General features: G+C 47.8%; 1 protein-coding gene and 1 long non-coding RNA gene across 3 annotated transcripts; one reads left to right on the forward strand and one right to left on the reverse strand.

Moving 5' to 3' along the window:
• Positions 1 to 956: 956 nt before the first annotated feature.
• On the reverse strand, positions 957 to 4,814 carry LOC308578501. The gene is made up of 3 exons (XR_014003959.1): positions 4,695 to 4,814; positions 2,556 to 2,648; positions 957 to 1,473 (listed from the first exon to the last, which is right to left on the reverse strand). It is a non-coding gene; the product is annotated as an uncharacterized lncRNA (long non-coding RNA).
• A 132-nt stretch (positions 4,815 to 4,946) lies between these two features.
• Positions 4,947 to 19,244, forward strand: CCNB3 (cyclin B3). Of its 2 annotated transcripts, none has more exons than XM_081180088.1 (12): positions 4,947 to 5,062; positions 5,514 to 5,625; positions 6,499 to 6,576; positions 6,825 to 6,931; positions 7,509 to 7,668; positions 10,249 to 10,341; positions 10,741 to 10,833; positions 11,623 to 11,760; positions 12,202 to 12,357; positions 16,490 to 16,639; positions 16,862 to 16,992; positions 18,928 to 19,232. In XM_081180088.1, the coding sequence occupies exons 2-12, from the start codon at positions 5,548 to 5,550 to the stop codon at positions 18,995 to 18,997; spliced, it is 1,254 nt and encodes a 417-aa protein (XP_081036214.1). In that variant the 5' UTR covers positions 4,947 to 5,062; positions 5,514 to 5,547; the 3' UTR covers positions 18,998 to 19,232. The 2 variants fall into 2 exon arrangements, with proteins under 2 accessions (XP_081036214.1, XP_081036213.1); XM_081180087.1 differs by lacking the exon at positions 4,947 to 5,062 and adding an exon at positions 5,187 to 5,335 and having other exon boundaries at positions 18,928 to 19,244.
• Positions 19,245 to 20,045: the final 801 nt, after the last annotated feature.

Consider the following 20,045-nt stretch of genomic DNA (forward strand, 5'->3'; position numbering starts at 1 on the left):
TGCCTGCCCCCTGGCTCTGCCAATGAATGACACACTGGAGTAAGAGGGCCTGATCCAGCAGGGGCAAATCATTGTCATCACCAGCCTTCTGCATCTGCACTCGCAACAGTCCAAGTGACACCATTGCCCTCTGGCACCCAGCCCTCCTGCCAACCTAGGTGCAGCAGAGATGGGGTTGCCCTGGCGATCTCCTGCACCTTCCTCAACTCCAAAGGCTCAGAGGAGATCTGTGTGTTGTATGCTGCCACCCTTCCCTTGAGAGCAATCTCAGTGGGTCTGGGAAAGGGCCTATGTAGCTCAGGGGCAGAACACCTGCTTTGCATGCAGAAGGTCCCAGGTTCAGCCCTGGCAGCATCTCCAGGCAGGGCTGAGGATACCACCTGCCTGAAATCCTCATGGGCTATTGTCCGTAATCAGGGGAGGAGACCTATGAAGCAAGATGGACCGATAGCAAGGTTACAGCAAAGCTCCCTGCTATGTTCCAAGTTCCAGCATCATTCCATGCCATGTGTGGTTGCTTAAAACAGGCTCCAGAAAGAGGTGTTTACTCATTTGGATGGAATTCCTTCTAGAAGCTGAGCTACAAACAACGAGTCCTCTGTATTCTGCACTTCTGAGTTTACTTTTTAACCCTCAGGAAGGACGATGCCAGAACAGCTTCCACTCTTGATTTTCTCCCTCCCTCCCTCTTTGGGATCATGCCTAGTGAACAAGGGCAGCCAGGTTTATTTTTACAATTCTGATGTGTTCCTCTTTAAACACGGGCACTGTACCAGCATCGCAAACCCAGGAAGTGATGCCACAATCGGGGTGTATAAATAAAAGGGACTTTTGGAAAATGTCACATTGGAAGGAAGCATAAAAACAAGCTTTCAGACTGGAAACAGAACATTTATTTATTTTCTTATTTATTCACACATACCCCACCTTTTTCCCTGACAGGGACTCACCTTTTTCCCTGACAGGGCTTACAGATAAAAATAAGAAAGCTAAAAATGTGGGGGAGGGGAATAATTAAAAAACCAATTAGACATCTATATAATTAAAACTGAATGTATACACATAAAAATCTATTAAAACCATGAAAATAATTCATTAAAACAGAATTGTGGTAGATTGATATAGATGCTGGAAGAGTGCCCAAACCTCTTGTACTGGCAATATGCCCAGAGTCTTTATCAGAGTAAGTTAACAGGTAGAAGTACGGGAATGAGAATGAAATATAAAAAGAAACGAAACACACAGAATCTTTCACTATCAAGCATATTCAAAGGGATCCGTGTTTCTTCTTTAAGTCATTAAGTTTTTAGCCACCCACAGATGTAATTGTTGAGATAAATGTTTCTGCTTTCGACTCCCAGGGATGAGCCATCAATTTAACATCAGTAGCACAGAAACAAATATTCCACTCTCGTTACAGCTTTAAGCTGCACAAGCATCTTTCTCCACCTGCTTTGCACTTGATACAGCTCCCTGCAAAACAGACATTCTCCAAGTACAAAGCTGCACTAAGTTTCATACACAATGCACACAAACAGAGCACTTCATGCACATTAAATGTATATCTTTTACAGGTTGGCCATCTGTGATGGATTTCCCCCGTGATTCCTGCAGGGGGTTGGCCTGGGTGACCTTTGGCGGTAACTTCCAATTTTATGATTCTAGGTCACATTGCTATCCACAGTGAGTTTTAAACCCAGTGAGAGGGATGCCCCTGTCATCCCTTTCACTGTGTTTACAATACAGTATTTCCTTAGTCATGCTTCTCCAGTGACAGAAGCGTGGACCAGGCCACTGCTACATAAATCAGCCAGGAAAGAAAACATGCAACATCAGAACTGTAGAGCTGTGATGTCAGGAATCTTATCATTGCTGGTCTATGACTGTAGTAAACTGATTGATTGATTGATTGATTGATTGAACCTTATCACTGGGCTTGTAGCTCCTTGTAAAGGGCAAATCTGCACATGAAGTTAATTGCATACAGTACTTGCAACTAAGGAGTCTAACATTAAAAACGTAAATGAGGTGCTGGGGGAGGGGCTTTTGGACTGGGTGCAGTGGAGGGAGGGGTGAAGTAGGTGCTGTGTCCGGGAATAGCCTCAGGAGATCAATTTTCTCTGGGGCAGCAGCAGGAGGAGAAATGATTTAGCCCCTCCTGGGTTGTGGTCCTGATTTACCCTCTACCCATTATACAGTGGTACCTCTGGTTGTGAACAGGATCCGTTCCGGAGGCCTGTTCGCAACATGAAAAGAGCGCAACCTGCAGCGGCGCGTCTGCACACGCACGGGTTGCGATTCGCCGCTTCTGAGCATGCGCGTGACGTCATTTTGCGCTTCTGCGCATGCGCGAGTGGCAAAACCCGGAAGTAAGCCTTTCCGGTACTTCCGGGTTGCTGCGGGACATAACCTGAAAGAACGTAACATGAAGTGGACGTAACATGAGATATGACTGTATTTGCTATTTAAACTTAAAGGAACAGGCACAGTAATCAGCTTTATTTGGCAGTGGTTGCTGGTTGGAGGAGCACACACACACACACACACACACTTACCATGACGTCTAGGAGCTATTAAAAAGAGTTCCTCTCCATGTATTTTCCCAATGCACTTTTCAAGCCATCCAAGTAAGTGGCCAACATTACGTCCTGTGGAAGCAAGTTTCACAGTTTAACACTGCACTGCATAAAGAAGTCCTTCCTTTGATCTGTCCTGAATCTTCCAACATTCCATGTCATTGGATGTCCCCAAATTTCAGTGTTAAGAAATAGGGAGAAATGCTTTTTCTGTCGACTTTCTCCTGGAAAAACATCCAAATGGGAAAACACCATGGCTCATTCTGCAGCCATAGCTGGGATGGTGTCTAGCCAGGGTTTCTGCCCTGGGTGAAGCCTCCAGAAGGGCACCATGGAGGCTCTCAGCCTCAGAGGCATAGCTAGGGGGGTAGAGGGGGCGCCACACTGCAGGGGTGGGCACTTACCACAGGGCCTGCCACGAGCCACACAAACTAATATGTGAGAAAGAAATTCTGGAGGGACGATGGAGGGGCGGGAAGCTGAGGAAGAGAATCAGCTGAACTAGATGATCCTTGGGATCCCTTCCACAATTCTATGATTCTGTGATCCCTTCAGAACTTTGAATGTGTTTTAAATAGCTAAGGCTGAGTCATTTTACAGATACAGTGGTACCTCAGGTTACAGACACTTCAGGTTACAGATGCTTCAGGTTACAGACTCCGCTAACCCAGAAATAGTACCTCAGGTTAAGAACTTTGCTTCAGGATGAGAACAGAAATCCCACGGGGGCAGCGAGGTGGCAGCGGGAGGCCCCGTTAGCTAAAGTGGTACCTCAGGTTAAGAACAGTTTCAGGTTAAGAACAGACAAACGGAACGAATTAAGTTCTTAATCAGAGGTACCACCGCAATACATGATCTACACACAGAAAAGTAAGGGGTGTGTGAGCATTTTTCCTGCCAGAGGCAGTTCCATTGCAAGCTCTGTTCAGCCTGGCTGCATTAGGATTGTAATGGAAGGGCACTTTCTACTTTAGACTCGCAAAAAGCACTTCTTTCACCTTAAAGGTAAAGGACCCCTGACCATTACGTCCAGTCATGGCCGACTCTGGGGTAGTGGCGCTCATCTCACTTTATTGGCCATGGGAGTCGGCGTACAGCTTCTGGGTCATGTGGCCAGCATTTTGATCGGCAAGTCCCAGGCTCTGTGGTTTAACCCACAGCGCCACCCGAGTCCCTCTTTCACCTTAAAGGTACACCTGCCCGTACAGGCCAGTCGTGTCCGACTCTAGGGTTGCGTGCTCATCTCGCACAAGAGGCCGGGGGCCAGCGCTGTCCGAAGACACTTCCAGGTCACGTGGCCAGCGTGACGAAGCTGCAGCTGGCGAGCCAGCACCAGCACAGCACACGGAACGCCATTTACCTTCCCGCTATAAAGCGGTACCTATTTATCTACTTGCACTTAAGGGTGCTTTCGAACTGCTAGGTGGGCAGGAGCTGGGACCGAATGACGGGAGCTAACCCCGCTGCGGGGATTCGAACCGCCGACCATGCGATCAGCAAGTCCTAGGCACTGAGGTTTTACCCACAGCGTAAATTAACTACAAAATTATCATTTCCTAAAATGAGTAATAAAACAAAAATAAAATTGAAATGAATCTTTTTGAAGCTTACTCAGGAGTAAATTTACACGTCAATTGAAAGGGTTTGCACAAGGGGTGGGTGGAAAAAAGCCTCAAAGAGGGGAGGGAAAACATTTTAAATGCAAACCAGAGGGTCTTGGATGACCTTATGGAAATATAGTCCTTTAATGATCCTGTGACCAAATAAATCCAATTAAAAACCTGACCACAGATAGACAATTGCTGCACATGGAAGTTCTACTTTTGACAAACAATTTGCTTTTACTGGAAGGGATGCACATTTTCCCTTTGGTCATACAGTCATAATACTTCTTAGGATTCCTTTGTATTCAAATTATATATTGCCTGCTTTTTATGCCCTTTATGAATAAATGTGTTGGGGGGTGTTCGTTTGTTTGTTTGTTTGTTATGCGTATGTACGCAAACACGCATCCGGGGAGGGGTGACGTGCCAAACTAGGTCTTCGACCTGGGTGACAGAAAGCATAGTTTCGACCCTGCCATGTCCCTCCCTGCCCCCGATCCCCGATCCCGCTTACTCTGAGCAAACTCGCTCTCCGTCAAATTCCGCGCCGCTATCCCTTTAAGGCGAAATTGCTCCTGACTTCCCTCTAGCCAATCAGGGAGTGAGGAAGAAAGCGGAGCTCACGCCCGCCCCGTTTCCATTCATCCCCGCCCCACGAAGACGAAGCTCCGCTCGTTCCTATTGGTTGCCAGAGCCGGATTTTTTAAAAATTCTAAAATAATCCTGCCCACTCTGGATAACGTCCGCAGGCATTTTCGACTCTCAGATTGGCTGCTGTGGGGGCCAATCGGAGGCCGCCATTCCACCCACGTCGAATGTTTAAAAACGCATTTTTGTGCAGTGGAAGAAGCGAAGCAGCAGCAGCAAAAAAAGCAAAAGCAGGTACGTAACCAGGTGATCTGGTCTGGGTCCCTCGGGAGGTAAGCCTTTCCCCGCTGGATTCCTGTGGGGGCAAGGATCCCCGTCCAGTTTTCACCCTGGGAGTTGGATATGAGTCCGCCCCCACCGCCGCTGCGTCTGGATGCCCAAGGCACGCCTTGCCCTTGCGGCTCTGTGGGCAACCCCCCTTGAACTCTTCAGCGTCCTTCTTGACCACGCATTGTTTCAGGGTGCCCAGCTGTTACCAGGTCTTTCCTCTCGGGACTCCCCTGCCCTGTAAGCCAAGCAGTCGCTCAGCCGCTGTTCCTCGTCCTTGCGCCCGTGGGGCAAAACTAGGTTTGCTGGGCTCTCCGCTCCTGGGCCGGGGGGCGGGTGGGGGGCGGCAGGAAGTCCCCTCTGGGGTTTTGCCCTCCAAGATGTTAGCATTTCAACCTCCATTCTTCCGCATCCCCAGGTTTCTTTGGGGAGATTGGCTTCTAGTTGCGAAGATGCCACGTCCGCGCAACTTCGTGCAGTCCCAAGTGGACGGAGCAACTGCGGATGCGGATAATGCCGAAGCGGAGCAGGTGAGTTTAGGAGGAGGGAGGCCTCGTCATCCACTCTCCCCACACCCCATGCTGAGGTGCTCTGCCTGTGAAGAACATCCTACCACCCCAACATCTTGCTTGAGGTCAGGTTGCTGTGTCAAGCAGTGGCGTAGCGTGGGTTGTCAGCACCCGGGGCAAGGCAAGTAATTTGCGCCCCCTAACCCGTGGATTTGCACCCCCTAACCCTAACCCCCAGATGTTGCGCCCGGTGCGGCCGGCCCCCCCTGCACCCCCCACGCTACGCCACTGGTGTCAAGCAATGTCTGTCTGGGACTGCTCCTGGGCAGCACCCTTCTGGGCCATTTCTGCAGTGTTGTTTTGTATGCGTGTGTTTTAATTGCATCTCTGTCTCACATTTTTCTCCAAGGAGTGCTAGGTGGCGTCCATGGTTCTCTCCTTCCTCCCCACAACAACCCTGTAGGGTAGGATAGCCTGAGAGGCAGGATCTGGACCCTGGTCCCAATCTGACACTAACCATTCTCATATTGCTGGCTATCCATTTGTTGAGAGGGGAAACCTCAGAGGTCTAAAAAGATATCAAACAAGTTCATGGAGTGGTTGTGAGTTATGAAGGGATAGGTAGAACCTTCATGTTCAAAGGCAGTGAAGCACTGGTGGGCAGCAGGGGAAGGCTCTTGGCTCAAAGCCTGGCTTGTGGACTTTATGGGGACATCTGCTTAGGAACACAGGAATGTGCCCTTCTACTGATACCCTTAGCTCTGTTCCCTGCCTGCCTGGTCTGTGTCTGCAAGGACAAGTCTTTGGGTTTAGGGGACGGGGTGGTTTGAGGCAGTTCAGGTGAGGGCCCTTGTTGAACACAGGCCTGTTTTGGCCAACCTCTCTTTATCTTAGGAGCTGAGCTCTCTGGCAAAGCGACCCCAACCCCTCGGGGCTTGCCGAAAGCGTCCTGCATTTGGGGATATGACCAATGTAAGTATGTGCTCTTCTTCCTGGGGGTAGGGTTGGGGTGACCCACTGCCTGTGTTGTGACGGTGCCATTAGCAACCTGCCTGCCTCTCCACCCCTCTTAACTTGTCTGAGAAGAATGGATCCTTTCCCACTGTTGTCCAGGGCTAAGAATGAATTAGCTGTGGGGCAGCCTTTCTAAAACCAGGAGGTTGCAGCCTCCATCAAAGTGGATGTGTGCAGGTAACGGCCTCTCTGCCTCTCCCCTGCAGGCCCACACATCATTACAGAAGCAAGGGAAGAAGGAGGTGGCCAAGAAAGCCTCAGAGATAACAACTCTGCCGCAAGTCACAGAGAGCGACGGACACGTCGTGAAAAAGTGAGATGTTGAGCACATGTTGGGTTGGGGTGCCCCCATCTCCCCTCCCACCACTTCTGGGATCTACCCCTGTGTCATGAAAGCACACAAAAAACCCTACTAAGTGGTCTGGAGCTGGTGGCACCTAGCCAGGCGTCGAACAAACTGTGGCACCAGCCTCTCACGTGTCAGTGGCTTTTTGCCTATCTCTAACAAGGAGAATGGATCGCATTGATGGCTGCATGTACCACCTGCTTAGGAGAGGCTTCTCTCTGCCTCTGCTAGGCTGGTCTATGTTTACTGAAGAATATATAGCAGCTTTCCTCCCTGTTCCATCACAGATGCCTACAAATATTGGGGTTTCATTTCCCATCCCCCACAATCTCTCTATTTTCTCAGTTGGAATCATTATCCTATCTAGGTAAGGAAGGGATCAGTGGTTAGAGCACTCGCTGCCCATGCAGAAGGCTCTTTTAATACTGGGAGTCATGCCTGTCCCTCATGGCTAACTGAGGTCCTTCGGGTGAGGCATCCCACCCCAGCCAAGCAGTCCTAATGTCCCATTACAGCTCTGAACTATCACTCTGTCCCCTTTCAGGTCTCTAAGCAAAGCTGCCTCTGAGGAAGCACCACCAAACTCTGACCAATTTGCTAAGAAGGGTCTGATTCAGGACGAAGAAGAGGAGATGGTCCATTCCCTGACATCAGTGGATCAAATGGCGTCGGCACTGAACCCCACTTGCTCTGAGACAATGGAGGTGTGTCTTGATCAATGGCAACTAGCCACAATGGCTGTGCTCTGCATCCATGGCTGGAGGCAGCAAGAGTTCCAAATACCAGCTTCTGGAAATTGCAGGAGGGGAGAGTGTTGCTCTTGTGCTTTGGTTCTGCCTGAGGGCAACTGGTTGGTCCTGCCTTTAGGGCAACTGGTTGACCACTGAGAACAGGAACTTAAAACTCAGGACAGAGGTGCTCTTGGTCAGTCAGAAAGCAGAACAGGGAATAGGGGTTCAGCTTGTCCTGGATGGGGTCACACTCCCCCTGAAGATGCAGGCTTGCACTTTGGGAGTGCTCCAAGACTCAGGTGTCCGGGGTGGACTGGAGTGCATTTGCACTAGTGCACCAGCTGCGCCCATTCCTGGAGAAGTCTGATACGGCTACAGTGACACATGCCTTAGCTATATCCCTTCTGGTCTACTGTAACACTCTATATGGGGCTGCCTTTGAAAAGGGTTCAGGAACTCCAACTGGCTGTGTTAATTCAATTAATATTCTCAGATGCAGGAACAAAATCTTTTGCATGGTAAATCCATTAAGCCCTGTAGCTTCCAGAATCACAGCTTCAATTTTAACAAAAATCATTTTCAACATTTTCTTCAAATCCTTATGTATCACATTCCAGGCTTTCTTAAAAATTTTACATTGCCACCACATATGGTAGCCTCTCATACGCTTTACCGGCCTTTTCTTCTTCATCTCCATCACCGTCAAAACTTCCCAAATCAATTCACACAAGGTATCATTTTTATTATAGACCAACCTTACTTTCCCTTGTATTTTCTTCAAACCTCGCACCCCAGCCTTTCCAGCCTTAATAGTTTGTGCATTTGTCCCACAGCCTCTGACAGTAATTTAGTATTCTCCCAAACTTGAAAAGCTGCCTAAATTCTTAAATTCTAAAAGCAAGTCAACTACGCTGTTTAGTTTCAGCATTGAAATTTTTGCTTCTGGCATTTCTGGTTCAAGATGGGGGCGGGGTGAGTTCTTTCCCCTTATCCCACCTTCCTTTCCGAGATTAAATTCCAAAACAAAAAGTTCTTTCCCACCAAGGACAGTATTCTTTTAACTTTGTTAGTACTTTGTCAAGGCCATTTAACTAGATTCAGTAAAATAGCCCTGTACATTCAGCCTCCTCCCCCCGCCTTCCACTTTAGTCACAAAAATGAATTTTAGCAGATTTAACAATTATATATCTCCTTCTTAATATCCATTCATATCAAAATAGTTTTGAATTACCAGTATACATAAAACTGATTCATTCTAAAAATTAATTCAGGCCAGTATTTGCAATGAATATTACAGTCCTTTTTTATTTTCTTAAACAAATCCACAATTATTCTGTTAGGTTAGATGTCTTCAACACTCTGAGGGCTCAAAGACTTCTTTACCAAAGATAGCGTAGGTTTAGAGGATAAGTCCAATCTTTGAGATTGATGTAAGCAAAAGCAACATGCATTCTTTTAGTTCTAATAATTCATTAGTTATCTTCCAAAATGAGTTTCATTCACACTTCACTTGCATATATTTCGTGCCTATAGCACCAGTAATGGGAGCGGACTTCTTTTTTTCACTCCCAGTTTTTTGCGAGATTGTCCAAATTAATCAATTTTTCTTCACCTTCCAAGCGGTTCAGTGTCTGGAATGTTGGCAGCTTGTGGTTGGCATTCAGTGGTTTTGCATTCCATAGAGCTGCGCTAGTGCTTAGCCCGTCGGCTCCTTTGGCCTCCCCCCCCCATCTCTCCGTTCCTTTTGGGACAGAGGCAGAGAATCTGCGGGGCCTCCGTGAGGCTGCAGGACCCCGAGGCACCCCAATGCTCCTCTTGGGGTTTTGGAGGGAGGTGTGTCACCCTTGCGCTCTTGCCCTCACTCTATGAAGCCAAATCTGACGAGGCCATCAGATTCTCAGTCCACTTGCCATTTTGCGGAATGGCAAAATGCAGCTTTCATGGCTTGCAGACATTGATGGATCTACATCAGAACACAGGAAGTTGCCTTATAATGAGTCAAACCATTGGTCCATTCAGCTCAGTATTTTCTACACTGACTGGCAGCAGCTTTCGTGGGTTTCAGGCAGGGGACATTCACAGCCCTATTCTGAAATGCCATTTGGAATTGAACCTTGGCTGCCCCTGAGCTGCTATCCTTTCCTGTCTGCTGGATGGCTTTAGGCATCTGCTCAGAAGCTTGTCACATAACAAAGGTCATGCAATGGGCCTTGTGGCTCTGTGCACTCCACACCTCTGTGCAGTTCTGCCTGCATCCAGAGCCTGTGGACTTCCCCTGCGTTAAAGCCCATGTTTACAGACCCAGCTGCAAGTTACTGCAATTAGAAGCCCACCAGTCCCACACTGCTATGAGCACTAAGGGGGGAAGACTGATGAAGGGCTGTAGCTCAGGAGTAGAGCTCCTGTGTACATCCAAAGGGAAGAGCTGAACTAAGTTCTCTGAAGCTGGTTTTATTTCCTCTAAGTAGAAAATAAAGCAGTTTGAGGCCTGGAATGTGTTTCTCTCCCCTTCTCTCTGTATCTATATTTATACACTCATACTTTGATGTGCAGGTCGTGCCAGTCGACAACAATGGCCAGCCGGGTGACCCTTACGCCAACTGTGAATATGCCTTGGACATCTTTATGTACATGCGGGAACGTGAGGTAGTGTGGGGATGAGCGCTGGGGGGGTCAGTGTGCTTTCCTTACTCCACAGCTCAGCCCCCTGGAGCAAAGGAAGCTGACCAGGGGGTGCATGAGTTGAAACTGCCAATATTGGGGATGTTATACCATCAAAGGCAGTGTGCCTCTGCGTGTAATTCCAGTTTCTGCGAATCCAAAAAGAATGCAAATTCTTTTGCAAATTCGGTGCAAATTCTTTTGCAAAGTCGGTGCAAATTCTGGCACCACCCATGTGCCAATTGCTTTGACTTTTTGCTTGGTCCTAGAACAAGGGCTGTTCTTTGGTAGTCCTCTTCCCTGTGGAAGTTTTGAGTGGCTGCTGGGGGTGGGCAGGGGCACCTTGCTGGCACAGCTCCTTCTCACCTATTCTCTCCTTTGCAGGAGAGGTACTTGCTCCCAGACTACATGAAGGATCAGCCTGACATCACCACAGAAATGCGGGCCATCTTGGTGGACTGGATGGTGGAAGTGCAGGTGGGTGTCAGAATGGTAGAGTTAGAAGGGTTCTCCAAGAGCCCTCTAGTCATAGTTTAGGGAAGTTTTTAATATTTAATGCTGTATTGTTTTTAACACTTGATTGGGAGCCGCCCAGAGTGGCTGGGGAAACTCAGCCAGATGGGCGGGGTATAAATAATAAATTATTATAAGTCCAACCCCCTACAATGCTGCCTATGTGGTGGCATCCATCCACCCATCCAAGCGACACAATTCATGTCCCCCTGCTTGTGACAGCCTAGTTGGGCAAGGAAGAAAGCTGTAGGTGGACTGTTAGCAATGAAGGAAATAGCAAAAGGTCTGCTAGGGACTCAGCGATTCATTTTCCATGGAGGGAGTTGTCCACAGCTGCAGTGTAGGATGGAAGCCAGTCCATCCTCTGGCACTCTTCCTGCAACATTGTCCGTTGACCCTGAAGTTCTTGGTCATTGGATTGGAGCACTGCAATGTGGAGCAGAAGGTGGGAGCAAGTTCAAATCCTGTTCCTGGTGGGAACTATGCAGGGAGTGGCAGCTCAGGGGCAGAGCTGCTGCAGCTGCTGCTGCTACATACAGGGGGCCCAAACTGAAAGAAACCCTTTTCTGCCCAAGAGCCATGCTGGGTATAGACCAGCTACCTGCTTTTGTTTTTTGCCTCTTAGCATCCTGGCAGGACCAGCTTGCCTTTAAAAATAACACAGCCCTCAAGTTTCTATCCTTTAGGACTTCAGTTAGGGTTAGGAAGTCTTTGAGCAATGTGTAACCTGGCTTATTTTGCCTCCCTCTTCAGGAGAACTTTGAGCTCAATCATGAGACACTTTACTTGGCGGTCAAGCTGTTGGACCACTTTTTGGCGAAAGAGACCACCATGCGAGACAGACTGCAGCTCATTGGCTCCACAGCCATCCTCATTGCCTCCAAGTTTGAGGTTAGCCCAAGCAGCAAGCCACCATGATGCATGCCTTAGTCACCTCCCTTCTGAACTACTGTAGCATGCCCACTGTAGGGCTGCCTTTGAAAAGTGCTTGGAAACATCAGCTAGCCCATATTGGGGATGCGGGATGGGGCCTTCTTGGTGGTGGCTCCTCTCAGACAACTTAGAAGCTCTGTCCCTAGAGAAGCCAGACTGGCTCCTTCCTTGCTGTCCTTCCACAGGCAGGTGAAGACCTTCTTGTTCCAACAAGCTTTGGGGAACTGACTGCTTTTAAGGAAAGGACCGGCACTGTGTTGGTTTTTTGTAGAGTTTTAATAAATTTTTGGAGTGTGTGTGTGTAGTTCTATCAGTGTTTAGTCGTTTTTTAATTATTGTTTAAAGGATGTAGCAGGAACCACTCCTTCCCCACCCAATCCTTCCTCTCTCTCCCTGCAGGAGCGCTGCCCACCCTGCGTGGATGACTTTCTGTACATCTGTGATGATGCATACGATAGAAAGGTACTCCTCTGCACTGAAAAGAGTATCTTGATAATGCTCAAGTATGACATCAACATCCCCATCGCTTACCGCTTCCTCCGGCAATATGCCAAGGTCAGTAGCAACCCTCTGGTTTGGCCCCTGTGTTTGTGAAACGTTACCTGGGCCTTTTCTTGTCGGCTAGGCCATCATCAGAAGATCATAGGTTCAATCCTCAGTGGCATCTCCTGGTAGGGGTATGAATGTCCCCTGCCTGAAGCCCAGGAGAGCTGCTGCCAGTCAGTGCAGGTAGTACTGAGCTAGATAGACCGATGGTCTGGCTCATAAGGCAGCTTCCTATATGAGGCTCATAACAGTGACTGACACAAAAGGTGTATTTGCTGTTAGGATCCCATTTGGATTTGAATGATCTGAGTCCTCCTTTGAGATAGATAGTTTTCTCAATGTATTTTTATTTTAAAAATTCTTGGCTACAAAGGTATGAGCAGTGTCTTTCATTTGTTGATACATTAGTGTTACATTAGGAAGAAAAGAGAAAGAGGTGGAGGGGGGGAATGGAGAGTTGGGGTGGGGTCGGGTGGCGATGTTTCTATTTTACTTAATGTATGTGTGTGGGTTTGTGTCAGCTTCGCTTGTGCAGGTTCTCTGCTATTCGCTTATGTTCTTTTGGTTGTGAGAGAAGTTGGGGTTGGCCTAGGGTGCGGTTGTTCATTTGTGATTGGCTGTGGTGATCTTCATTTTCATGTGTGAGTGGGTGGGTGTTTTGGATCAGGTTAGCCATATTGATTTGTATGCTGTTGGTGGATTTTTGTCGTCTTGTTGGGATGTGTATGTGATAAAGGGGAGTCATACCGGGGTGAAGGCATCTTCTTCTATTTGTCCCCGTGTCAGTTTCAGTTTATTGGTTAATTTTTCTAGTAGGGCTGTTTCCTATACTATTTGGTACCATTGGTCCATGCTTACTCCTGACAGGTCTCTCCAGTGTCTGGTTATGGTGTTTCTGGCTGCTGAAAGTAGGTGGGTTATGAGTTCTTTGTGGTGTAAATGGGCATTATTGTCTTGGAAGATGTTTAGTAGGGCCAATTCTGGGGTGATTTCTAATACTTGCTTAGTTATCTTACATATTTGTCGTATGGCTGTTGTCCAGCATTTAGGTGAGGTTCCTGGGCATATTAGCACTATTTTTCTTGGTACCACCTATAGGTGAGCTTCAGAGTGAGTTCTTTCCTTTTCATTGATATGGATTTAAAGGGGGGTTTAGACCATATTCTGCTCCACTGGGTGGGGTTAATCTCATAGCCTATGTCGTCCTCCCATTGTTTTTTAATTGCGACTGGGGGTTCGTGGGATTTTGGAGTGGTATTTTGTATATTGTGGATACCATCCCTTTGCCGTGTCCCTTTGTTGTTAGGGGAGGAGGTTTCCAAAGGTTGTCAGGGGCCTAGTCGCTGCTGATTTTACTACTGGATTGTTTAAGAGGGCATGTAATTGGTGGTGTGTTAACCAGGGCATTTGAGTGTCTTCAAGTTTGTCCTGTATTTCTTGTGTTGACAAAGGCTTGTTATTTTTATAGAAGTCTATTAAGCGATATAAGCCTTTGGTTTGCCAGGTTTTTATCTGGAGGTTTTGTGCTGTGTGGTGGAATAATGGGTGGTGTGCCAGGGGAATTAGTGGGAATGGGGTTGGGGATAGTTTGCCTATTTCTGCTTTCCATGCTTTGAGCATGGTCTGTGTGTACCTGTTAAGTGTTGTGGGAATTTTCCTTAGTTTGTTTGGGAGCAGTGGCGTAGCATGGGTTGTCAGCACCCGGGGCAAGGCAAGTAATTTGCGCCCCCTAACCCGTGGATTTGTGCCCCCTAACCCGTGGATTTGCGCCCCTAACCCATGGATTTGCACCCCCTAATCCGTGGATTTGCGCCCCCTAACCCTAACCCCCAGATGTTGCGCCCGGTGCGCCCGGCCCCCCCTGCACCCTCCGCGCTACGCCACTGTTTGGGAGGAGTGGGTATGCTGTGGTGCAGGTATTTTCAATTGTGTCCCTCTCTAGGTGTATCCATTGTTTTGTCTCATCTTCTGGTATATATGGGATTATATGGCGTATTTGGTTGGCAGTGTAATATGCTTCTATGTTGGGGATTCTCCATCCTTCTGAGGAGGGGAGGTGCAGTTATTTGGGGCTTATTCTTGGTTTTTTATGTGAGAATATAAATGAGTGTAGTTTTTGTCTGCCATTTGTGGAGTTGGGTTGGTGGAATCCAGACTGGGAGGGTTTGGAATAGGTAGGTTAGTTTTGGGAGGGTGATCATTTCGATCATGGCTATTTTGTCTGAGAGAGTGAAGTTCATGTTGTTCCATCTCTTTAGCTCTTTGTTAATTGTCACCACAGGGGCTTGTAGTTGTGGAGGTATAATTTATTGAGGTTTCTGGTTATTTGTACCCCAAGGCCTCTGAACTTGGTGTAGTTTTATCTTGGTGGCGTTGGTGAGTTCTTTTTTGGGTGTGAGGAGGGGTACTGAAGCACATAGCTTCTGACTTTGCAAAATTTACCTGTAGGCCCGATACTGTTGCAAATGTGTTGAGTTCCTGATTAGGGATGTTGCTGTGCTTATGGCGTCTGGTGTTGTGACCATTAGGTCGTCTGCAAAGAGCCCTAATTTATAGGTTCTGCCTTTTATTTCCACTCCCTTGATGTCTGTGGCTGCTCAGATTTGGATTACTAAAGGTTCCAGGGCCAGGATAAATAAGAAGGGAGACAATGGGATTCCTTGTTTTGTGCCTCTTTGGATTGCTATACAGTGGTACCTCGGGTTACATACACTTCAGGTTACATATGCTTCAGGTTATAGACTCCGCTAACCCAGAAATAGTACCTCGGGTTAAGAAAAAAAAAAGAAGAATTTTGCTTCAGGATGAGATCAGAAATTGTGCTCTGGCGGCGCGGTGACAGTGGGAGGCCCCATTAGCTAAAGTGGTGCTTCAGGTTAAGAACAGTTTCAGGTTAAGAACGGACCTCCAGAATGAATTAAGTACTTAACCCAAGATACCACTGTATTATTAGAGTCCATGCTATTAGTTATGCATTTTGCTGAGGCTTGGGAGTATATTTTGTAGGAAGTTGGGGCCAAACTTCATGTTAATTAAGTCTAAGCAATCAAAAGCTTTGAGGATGTCTAGCGACATAACTGTCAGTGGGAGTTTAGTTGCCTTGCTGTGTTCAATCAGGTTCAGTAATTTTCTGATGGGGTCTGTTATAGTGCAACCAGGGATAAAGCCATTCTGGTCTGGAACTATTAACTTGTGTAGGAAGATTTTTAGGCGGTTGGCCTTCCATGGGTGGGATGTTTTAAAAAATATTAGTGGGTTTTAGGTTTTGTTGGCTTCGCACTGGTTTTAAGGTAAGTCACTTTGAGTTACTTTTCTTTAAAAAGTAAAAATAAAGTGACAAGTTTAAATAATAATAATAATAATAATAATAATAATAATAATAATAATAATAATAATAATAATGGCCTTAGTTTGTCTTGGGTGGTTTCTTTCTGTCTTTGATCAGGGTGCTAGAATCTGTGAGAGAAAGGAATTTGGCTTCTGTGGCTGCTAGAGCTGGCAGGTCTTGTTCCTCCAGCGCACAGGCTGGAGAGATCCACCTCAGGCAGCCTCCTAGTTGGGGGCACATGAAGGGTTAGCTAAGCCCCACAGGTTGCTGTGAATCTAGGCTATACAGGCCATAGTTCAGTGGTGGAGTGTCTGCTTTGCATGCAGAGGTTCCCAGGTTCAATCCCCGCTAGCATCTGGTAGGGTAAGTGTAAGCAGTACACTGTAAGCAGTACTGTGTTAGACTGAGGGTCAGCATAAGGCAGTTTCCTGTTCCATGACTCATAACAGTGACAGCTACCAAAGGCACATTTGATAGTCCCTTCTGACCGCTTCAGACTCTTTGCTGCAGACTGCTGCATAGCTGTCAACTTACAGATTTGAAAATAAGGGACCAGCAGCCTCGAAAATAAGGGACCAGCAGCCAAAATAAGGTATTTTCCGGGCACAGGTATGTTCAGCTTCTGAGCCCCTCCAAGCCAGAGGCAGAAAGCCCAGCCAGCAGCCAAACGAAGCCTCATCTGTAAGGGACAGCAGCGGGACATGGCGCTGGGATAAGGGACTGTCCCGCCAAATAAGGGACACTGGACAGCTATGGACTGCTGTGACCTCTTCTCACAATGGCTTCCTCCTTTCTCACTCTCCATCTCTGCAGTGCGCACAGGTCAACATGGAGACTCTGACGCTGGCTCGCTTCATCTGCGAGCTCACCCTACAGGATTACGACTTCGTACAGGAAAGCGCCTCTCAGCTGGCTTCCGCCTGCCTTTTTTTGGCACTCAGGATGAAAGAGCTCGGGGGCTGGGTGAGTGGGTGGCCTTGGAGCAGTGGCAGGGAGGGCAGGGCCTTGCAGCTGGTGGCTCCTGAACCAGGCAAAGAGGCTGAGGCCCTCAAAGCAGGGCTCCCTTTGGGTGGGACAGCCAGAACCAAGTCACAAAGCTGCTAGAGGAGCCTCCGGTTGTGTGAATCCTCAGGCATATCAGGGTAGGGCAAAGAGGCCCCTTATTCACTCTCTCTCTTCCAACAGGGTCCCACACTAGAACGTTACAGTGGCTACAAAGATAAAGAGCTTTACCCTCTGGTGAAGAAACTCAACTTCATGCTGACCTACAAGCACGATGAACGACTCAATACTGTGCACAGCAAGTACTCCCACCGGTAGGGCTTTTTCTTTCTGCCCCTTGAGCCGCAAAAAAAAATCTGTGCTTAAGCAGAATCCTTACTTGGCTACTCTCAGTGCTGGCAACCAGGGCCATTATCCCACTTTTGCCTTGTCTCCAAGGAGGGAGAACTGTTGGAGGAAGGAGGATGGGCCTGGAAAAGTCAGGTTGTAGAAATATTGTTATTGTACACGTCACCTTTTCTGATAGGGCCTCAAGGCAACTTACAGCTTAAAAAAAGAAGCTAAAAACATGGAGGTGTGTGTTTGGGGGGAATTGTTAGAAAACAACTAAACAATAATAGGATTAAAACTAGATAGATGTATGAAATATGTACGCCCTTTCCTTAAAAGCAGTGAGTTCCCCAAAGCTTGTTGGAACAAAGAAGTCTTCACCTGCCAGTAGAAGGAGAGCAAGGAGGGAACCAGTCTGGCTTCTCTAGGGAGGGAGTGTCACAAAACTGTGGTGACTTTGTTCTTTTAAAATCTGGGGAGACAAGTGATATTCCGTGTTCTATAGGACTTTTAGTAAGACACGTTGGAGACCCGATCTGGGTTTACACACCTTTGATGTAACATTTATTTCATATAATCAAGCATACATGAATATATTGGTACCAAGAGGTTCAAAAACACACACATTCATCCATACTCACATGGCCCTTCATTTAGGTTATTCATGCCTTCGCAAGAGCTGTGGGTTTTGGGTTGTAGCGATTGTCCCACCAACACTGAGGGCATTCAAAGCGGTCCTTTTTATAGTCTTTTTTCCCATTGCCGTCCATGGGTTGTCTGCAGAAGGGCTGTCTCCACTGCTCATCTCCTGTTCTCCCCCTGGACCATCATCAAAAAAACCCTTCTCAGTCATACTTCAGAGCAGGCAGACAGTATGTTCCGGATCTTTATCTCATGGCCCACTGCCAGTTCCTCCCTGTTTTTGTTTGAGGCTTTTTGCTTTCAGTAAACAACACTGTCATACATTCTTCTTTGATAAAACTAGTTTCTCGCTTCGCTTGCCGGCATTATCATGCTCTGCAAATTCTCCATTTTCTTTTGGGCCTAACATACTACACACTCATGACAGGAGACAACTCCCTAAGGTGTCTGGGAACAGCCACCACCAAGAAGGCCCTCTCCCACACCAAGCATGCCTGGGCGGGTTGTGGGATGGAGAGAAGGGCCTCCTCTGAAGATCTCAGAGCCCAGGCAGGTTCATATGAGGGAATACAGACTTTCAAATAACCTGTGAGCTAAGCTGTGAAATACTGGAGCTGGCTCAGTAACATACCGTATTTTTCGCTCTATAGGACGCACCTTGTTTTAGAGGGGGAGAACAAGAAAAAAAATTCTCCGCCTCTCTGCTCAGCGCCCCTTCAGCGAAGCGGCAGGAGAAACGGAGTCCCTTCCATTTCTCCTCCCGCTTCGCTGAAGGGGTGCTGTGCAGCTCTCCCTCTCTGCTGAAGCCAGGAGAGTCTTGCTCTCCCAGCTTCAGCAAAAGGAACCTGAAGCCTCCAGAGCGCAGCGGGAACTCACGCTGTGCTCCGAAGGCTTCAGGTGGCTATCCCTGAAGCCTGGAGAGGGAGAGGGGTCGGTGTTCAGCGACCCCTCTCGCTCTCCAGGCTTCAGGGAAAGCAATGCGAAGCCTCTGGAGCACGGAGGGAGCGCTCCCTCTGCGCTTCGGAGGCTTCGCGTTGCTATCACTGAAGCCAAGGAGCCTGCATTCACTCCATAGGACGCACACACATTTCCCCTCAATTTTTGGAGGGGAAAAGTGCGTCCTATAGAGCGGAAAATACGGTACTCAAAAATGTGGCTGTAAACAAAACAAACATGGAAGGTGAAGTTCCTTCTCAATTCTAAAGCTGGAACTTCAAGTTTTAAGGGTTGAAACTGCTGCTGTGACCTCCTAACAGTTCTCTCTCTCTACCTTACAGGGTCTTCTTTGAGGTGGCCAAGATACCCCCCATCAACATGCGGAAGCTGGAGGAAGCCTTGCAGAGCTAGCTCTTCCTTGGCAGGACCCAAGGAGGCGCCTTGGACGTTCTTGTACTGAGGTGCTGCAATGCTGTTTCACTGTAGATGACCTGTAAATAGACATGTACTATTAGCCCTGGAGAACCCCTCCTCTTTTTGTAACATAAATAGCAATTTTAAAAAATATATTTAAAAATGTATGGTGGGTAGTGGGGGAAAATAAAACAAATCACTTTTGCTAAAGATCGGGTTTTGTAGGAAAAGACAGAAGTTAATAAAGTGTATTCAAATGCACCTTGTTAGCAGCCTTTTGTGGGCTTGTGGCACCCCTTTCTCAGCAGAGACCAATGGGTGGTCCCATATTTGGGGTGAGGGTACACGCATGCAGAGTGTCAGTTGAATAGGACCAGGTCCTGGAAAATAGATTTTGGGGAGCTCTCATCCTCCCTTCTCTTCTGGACAGGCTGCTTGGACCTGTTGAGAGTTGGGAGTCTAAAGGGCAACAGGTTTCCCTATGAGCCTCTCAGCTCAAGACACTTCCTGCTATTTTGCCTGTCTGCCTTCTGGGCTACTGTGCAGCTCCATCAACAAGAGCCTGTGGCCTGTCCTGCTTCTCCCTGCAAGTGATGGGGCCTGGCTTCACCTGCCCACCCAGCGCAGCATGTCCCTGATCACCTGCATAGCCTGGTGGGATTGCAGAGAGACTATTGACTGGGGATCTTGCTACCTTCTAGCTGCTGTGAAACTGCAGCTCCCTTCAGCTTCAATAGCCATGCTCTCACACATCTCATGTCAAACACTGCAATGTTTTGAGGCCTGGGACAATTTAGCAACAGAGCCAATTATTTGGAAGCAGGCTGGTCTCTCCTTGACTACAGGTATCCAAATACAGGCTAGGCCAGGGGTAGGCAACCTATGGCCCGGAGGTTGGATGCGGCCCAATTGCCTTCTAAATCTGGCCTGCGGACGGTCCGGGAATCAGCTTGTTTTTACATGAGTAGAATGTGTGCTTTTATTTAAAATGCATCTGGGTTATTTGTGGGGCATAGGAATTCGTTCATTTTTCCCCCTTCAAAAT

The sequence above is a fragment of the Podarcis bocagei genome (assembly GCF_964188305.1).
Source record: "Podarcis bocagei genome assembly, chromosome: Z".
Taxonomy (NCBI): domain Eukaryota; kingdom Metazoa; phylum Chordata; class Lepidosauria; order Squamata; family Lacertidae; genus Podarcis; species Podarcis bocagei.

Coding starts and splice junctions, on each gene's coding strand:
- CCNB3 (XM_081180087.1), top strand. CDS start 5,202: ATGCCCAAGGCACGCCTTGCCCTTGCGGCTCTGTGGGCAACCCCCCTT. Junction 5,336..5,513: donor TCTCGGGACTCCCCTGCCCT/GTAAGCCAAGCA, acceptor CCGCATCCCCAG/GTTTCTTTGGGGAGATTGGC. Junction 16,640..16,861: donor TGAAAGAGCTCGGGGGCTGG/GTGAGTGGGTGG, acceptor CTCTTCCAACAG/GGTCCCACACTAGAACGTTA.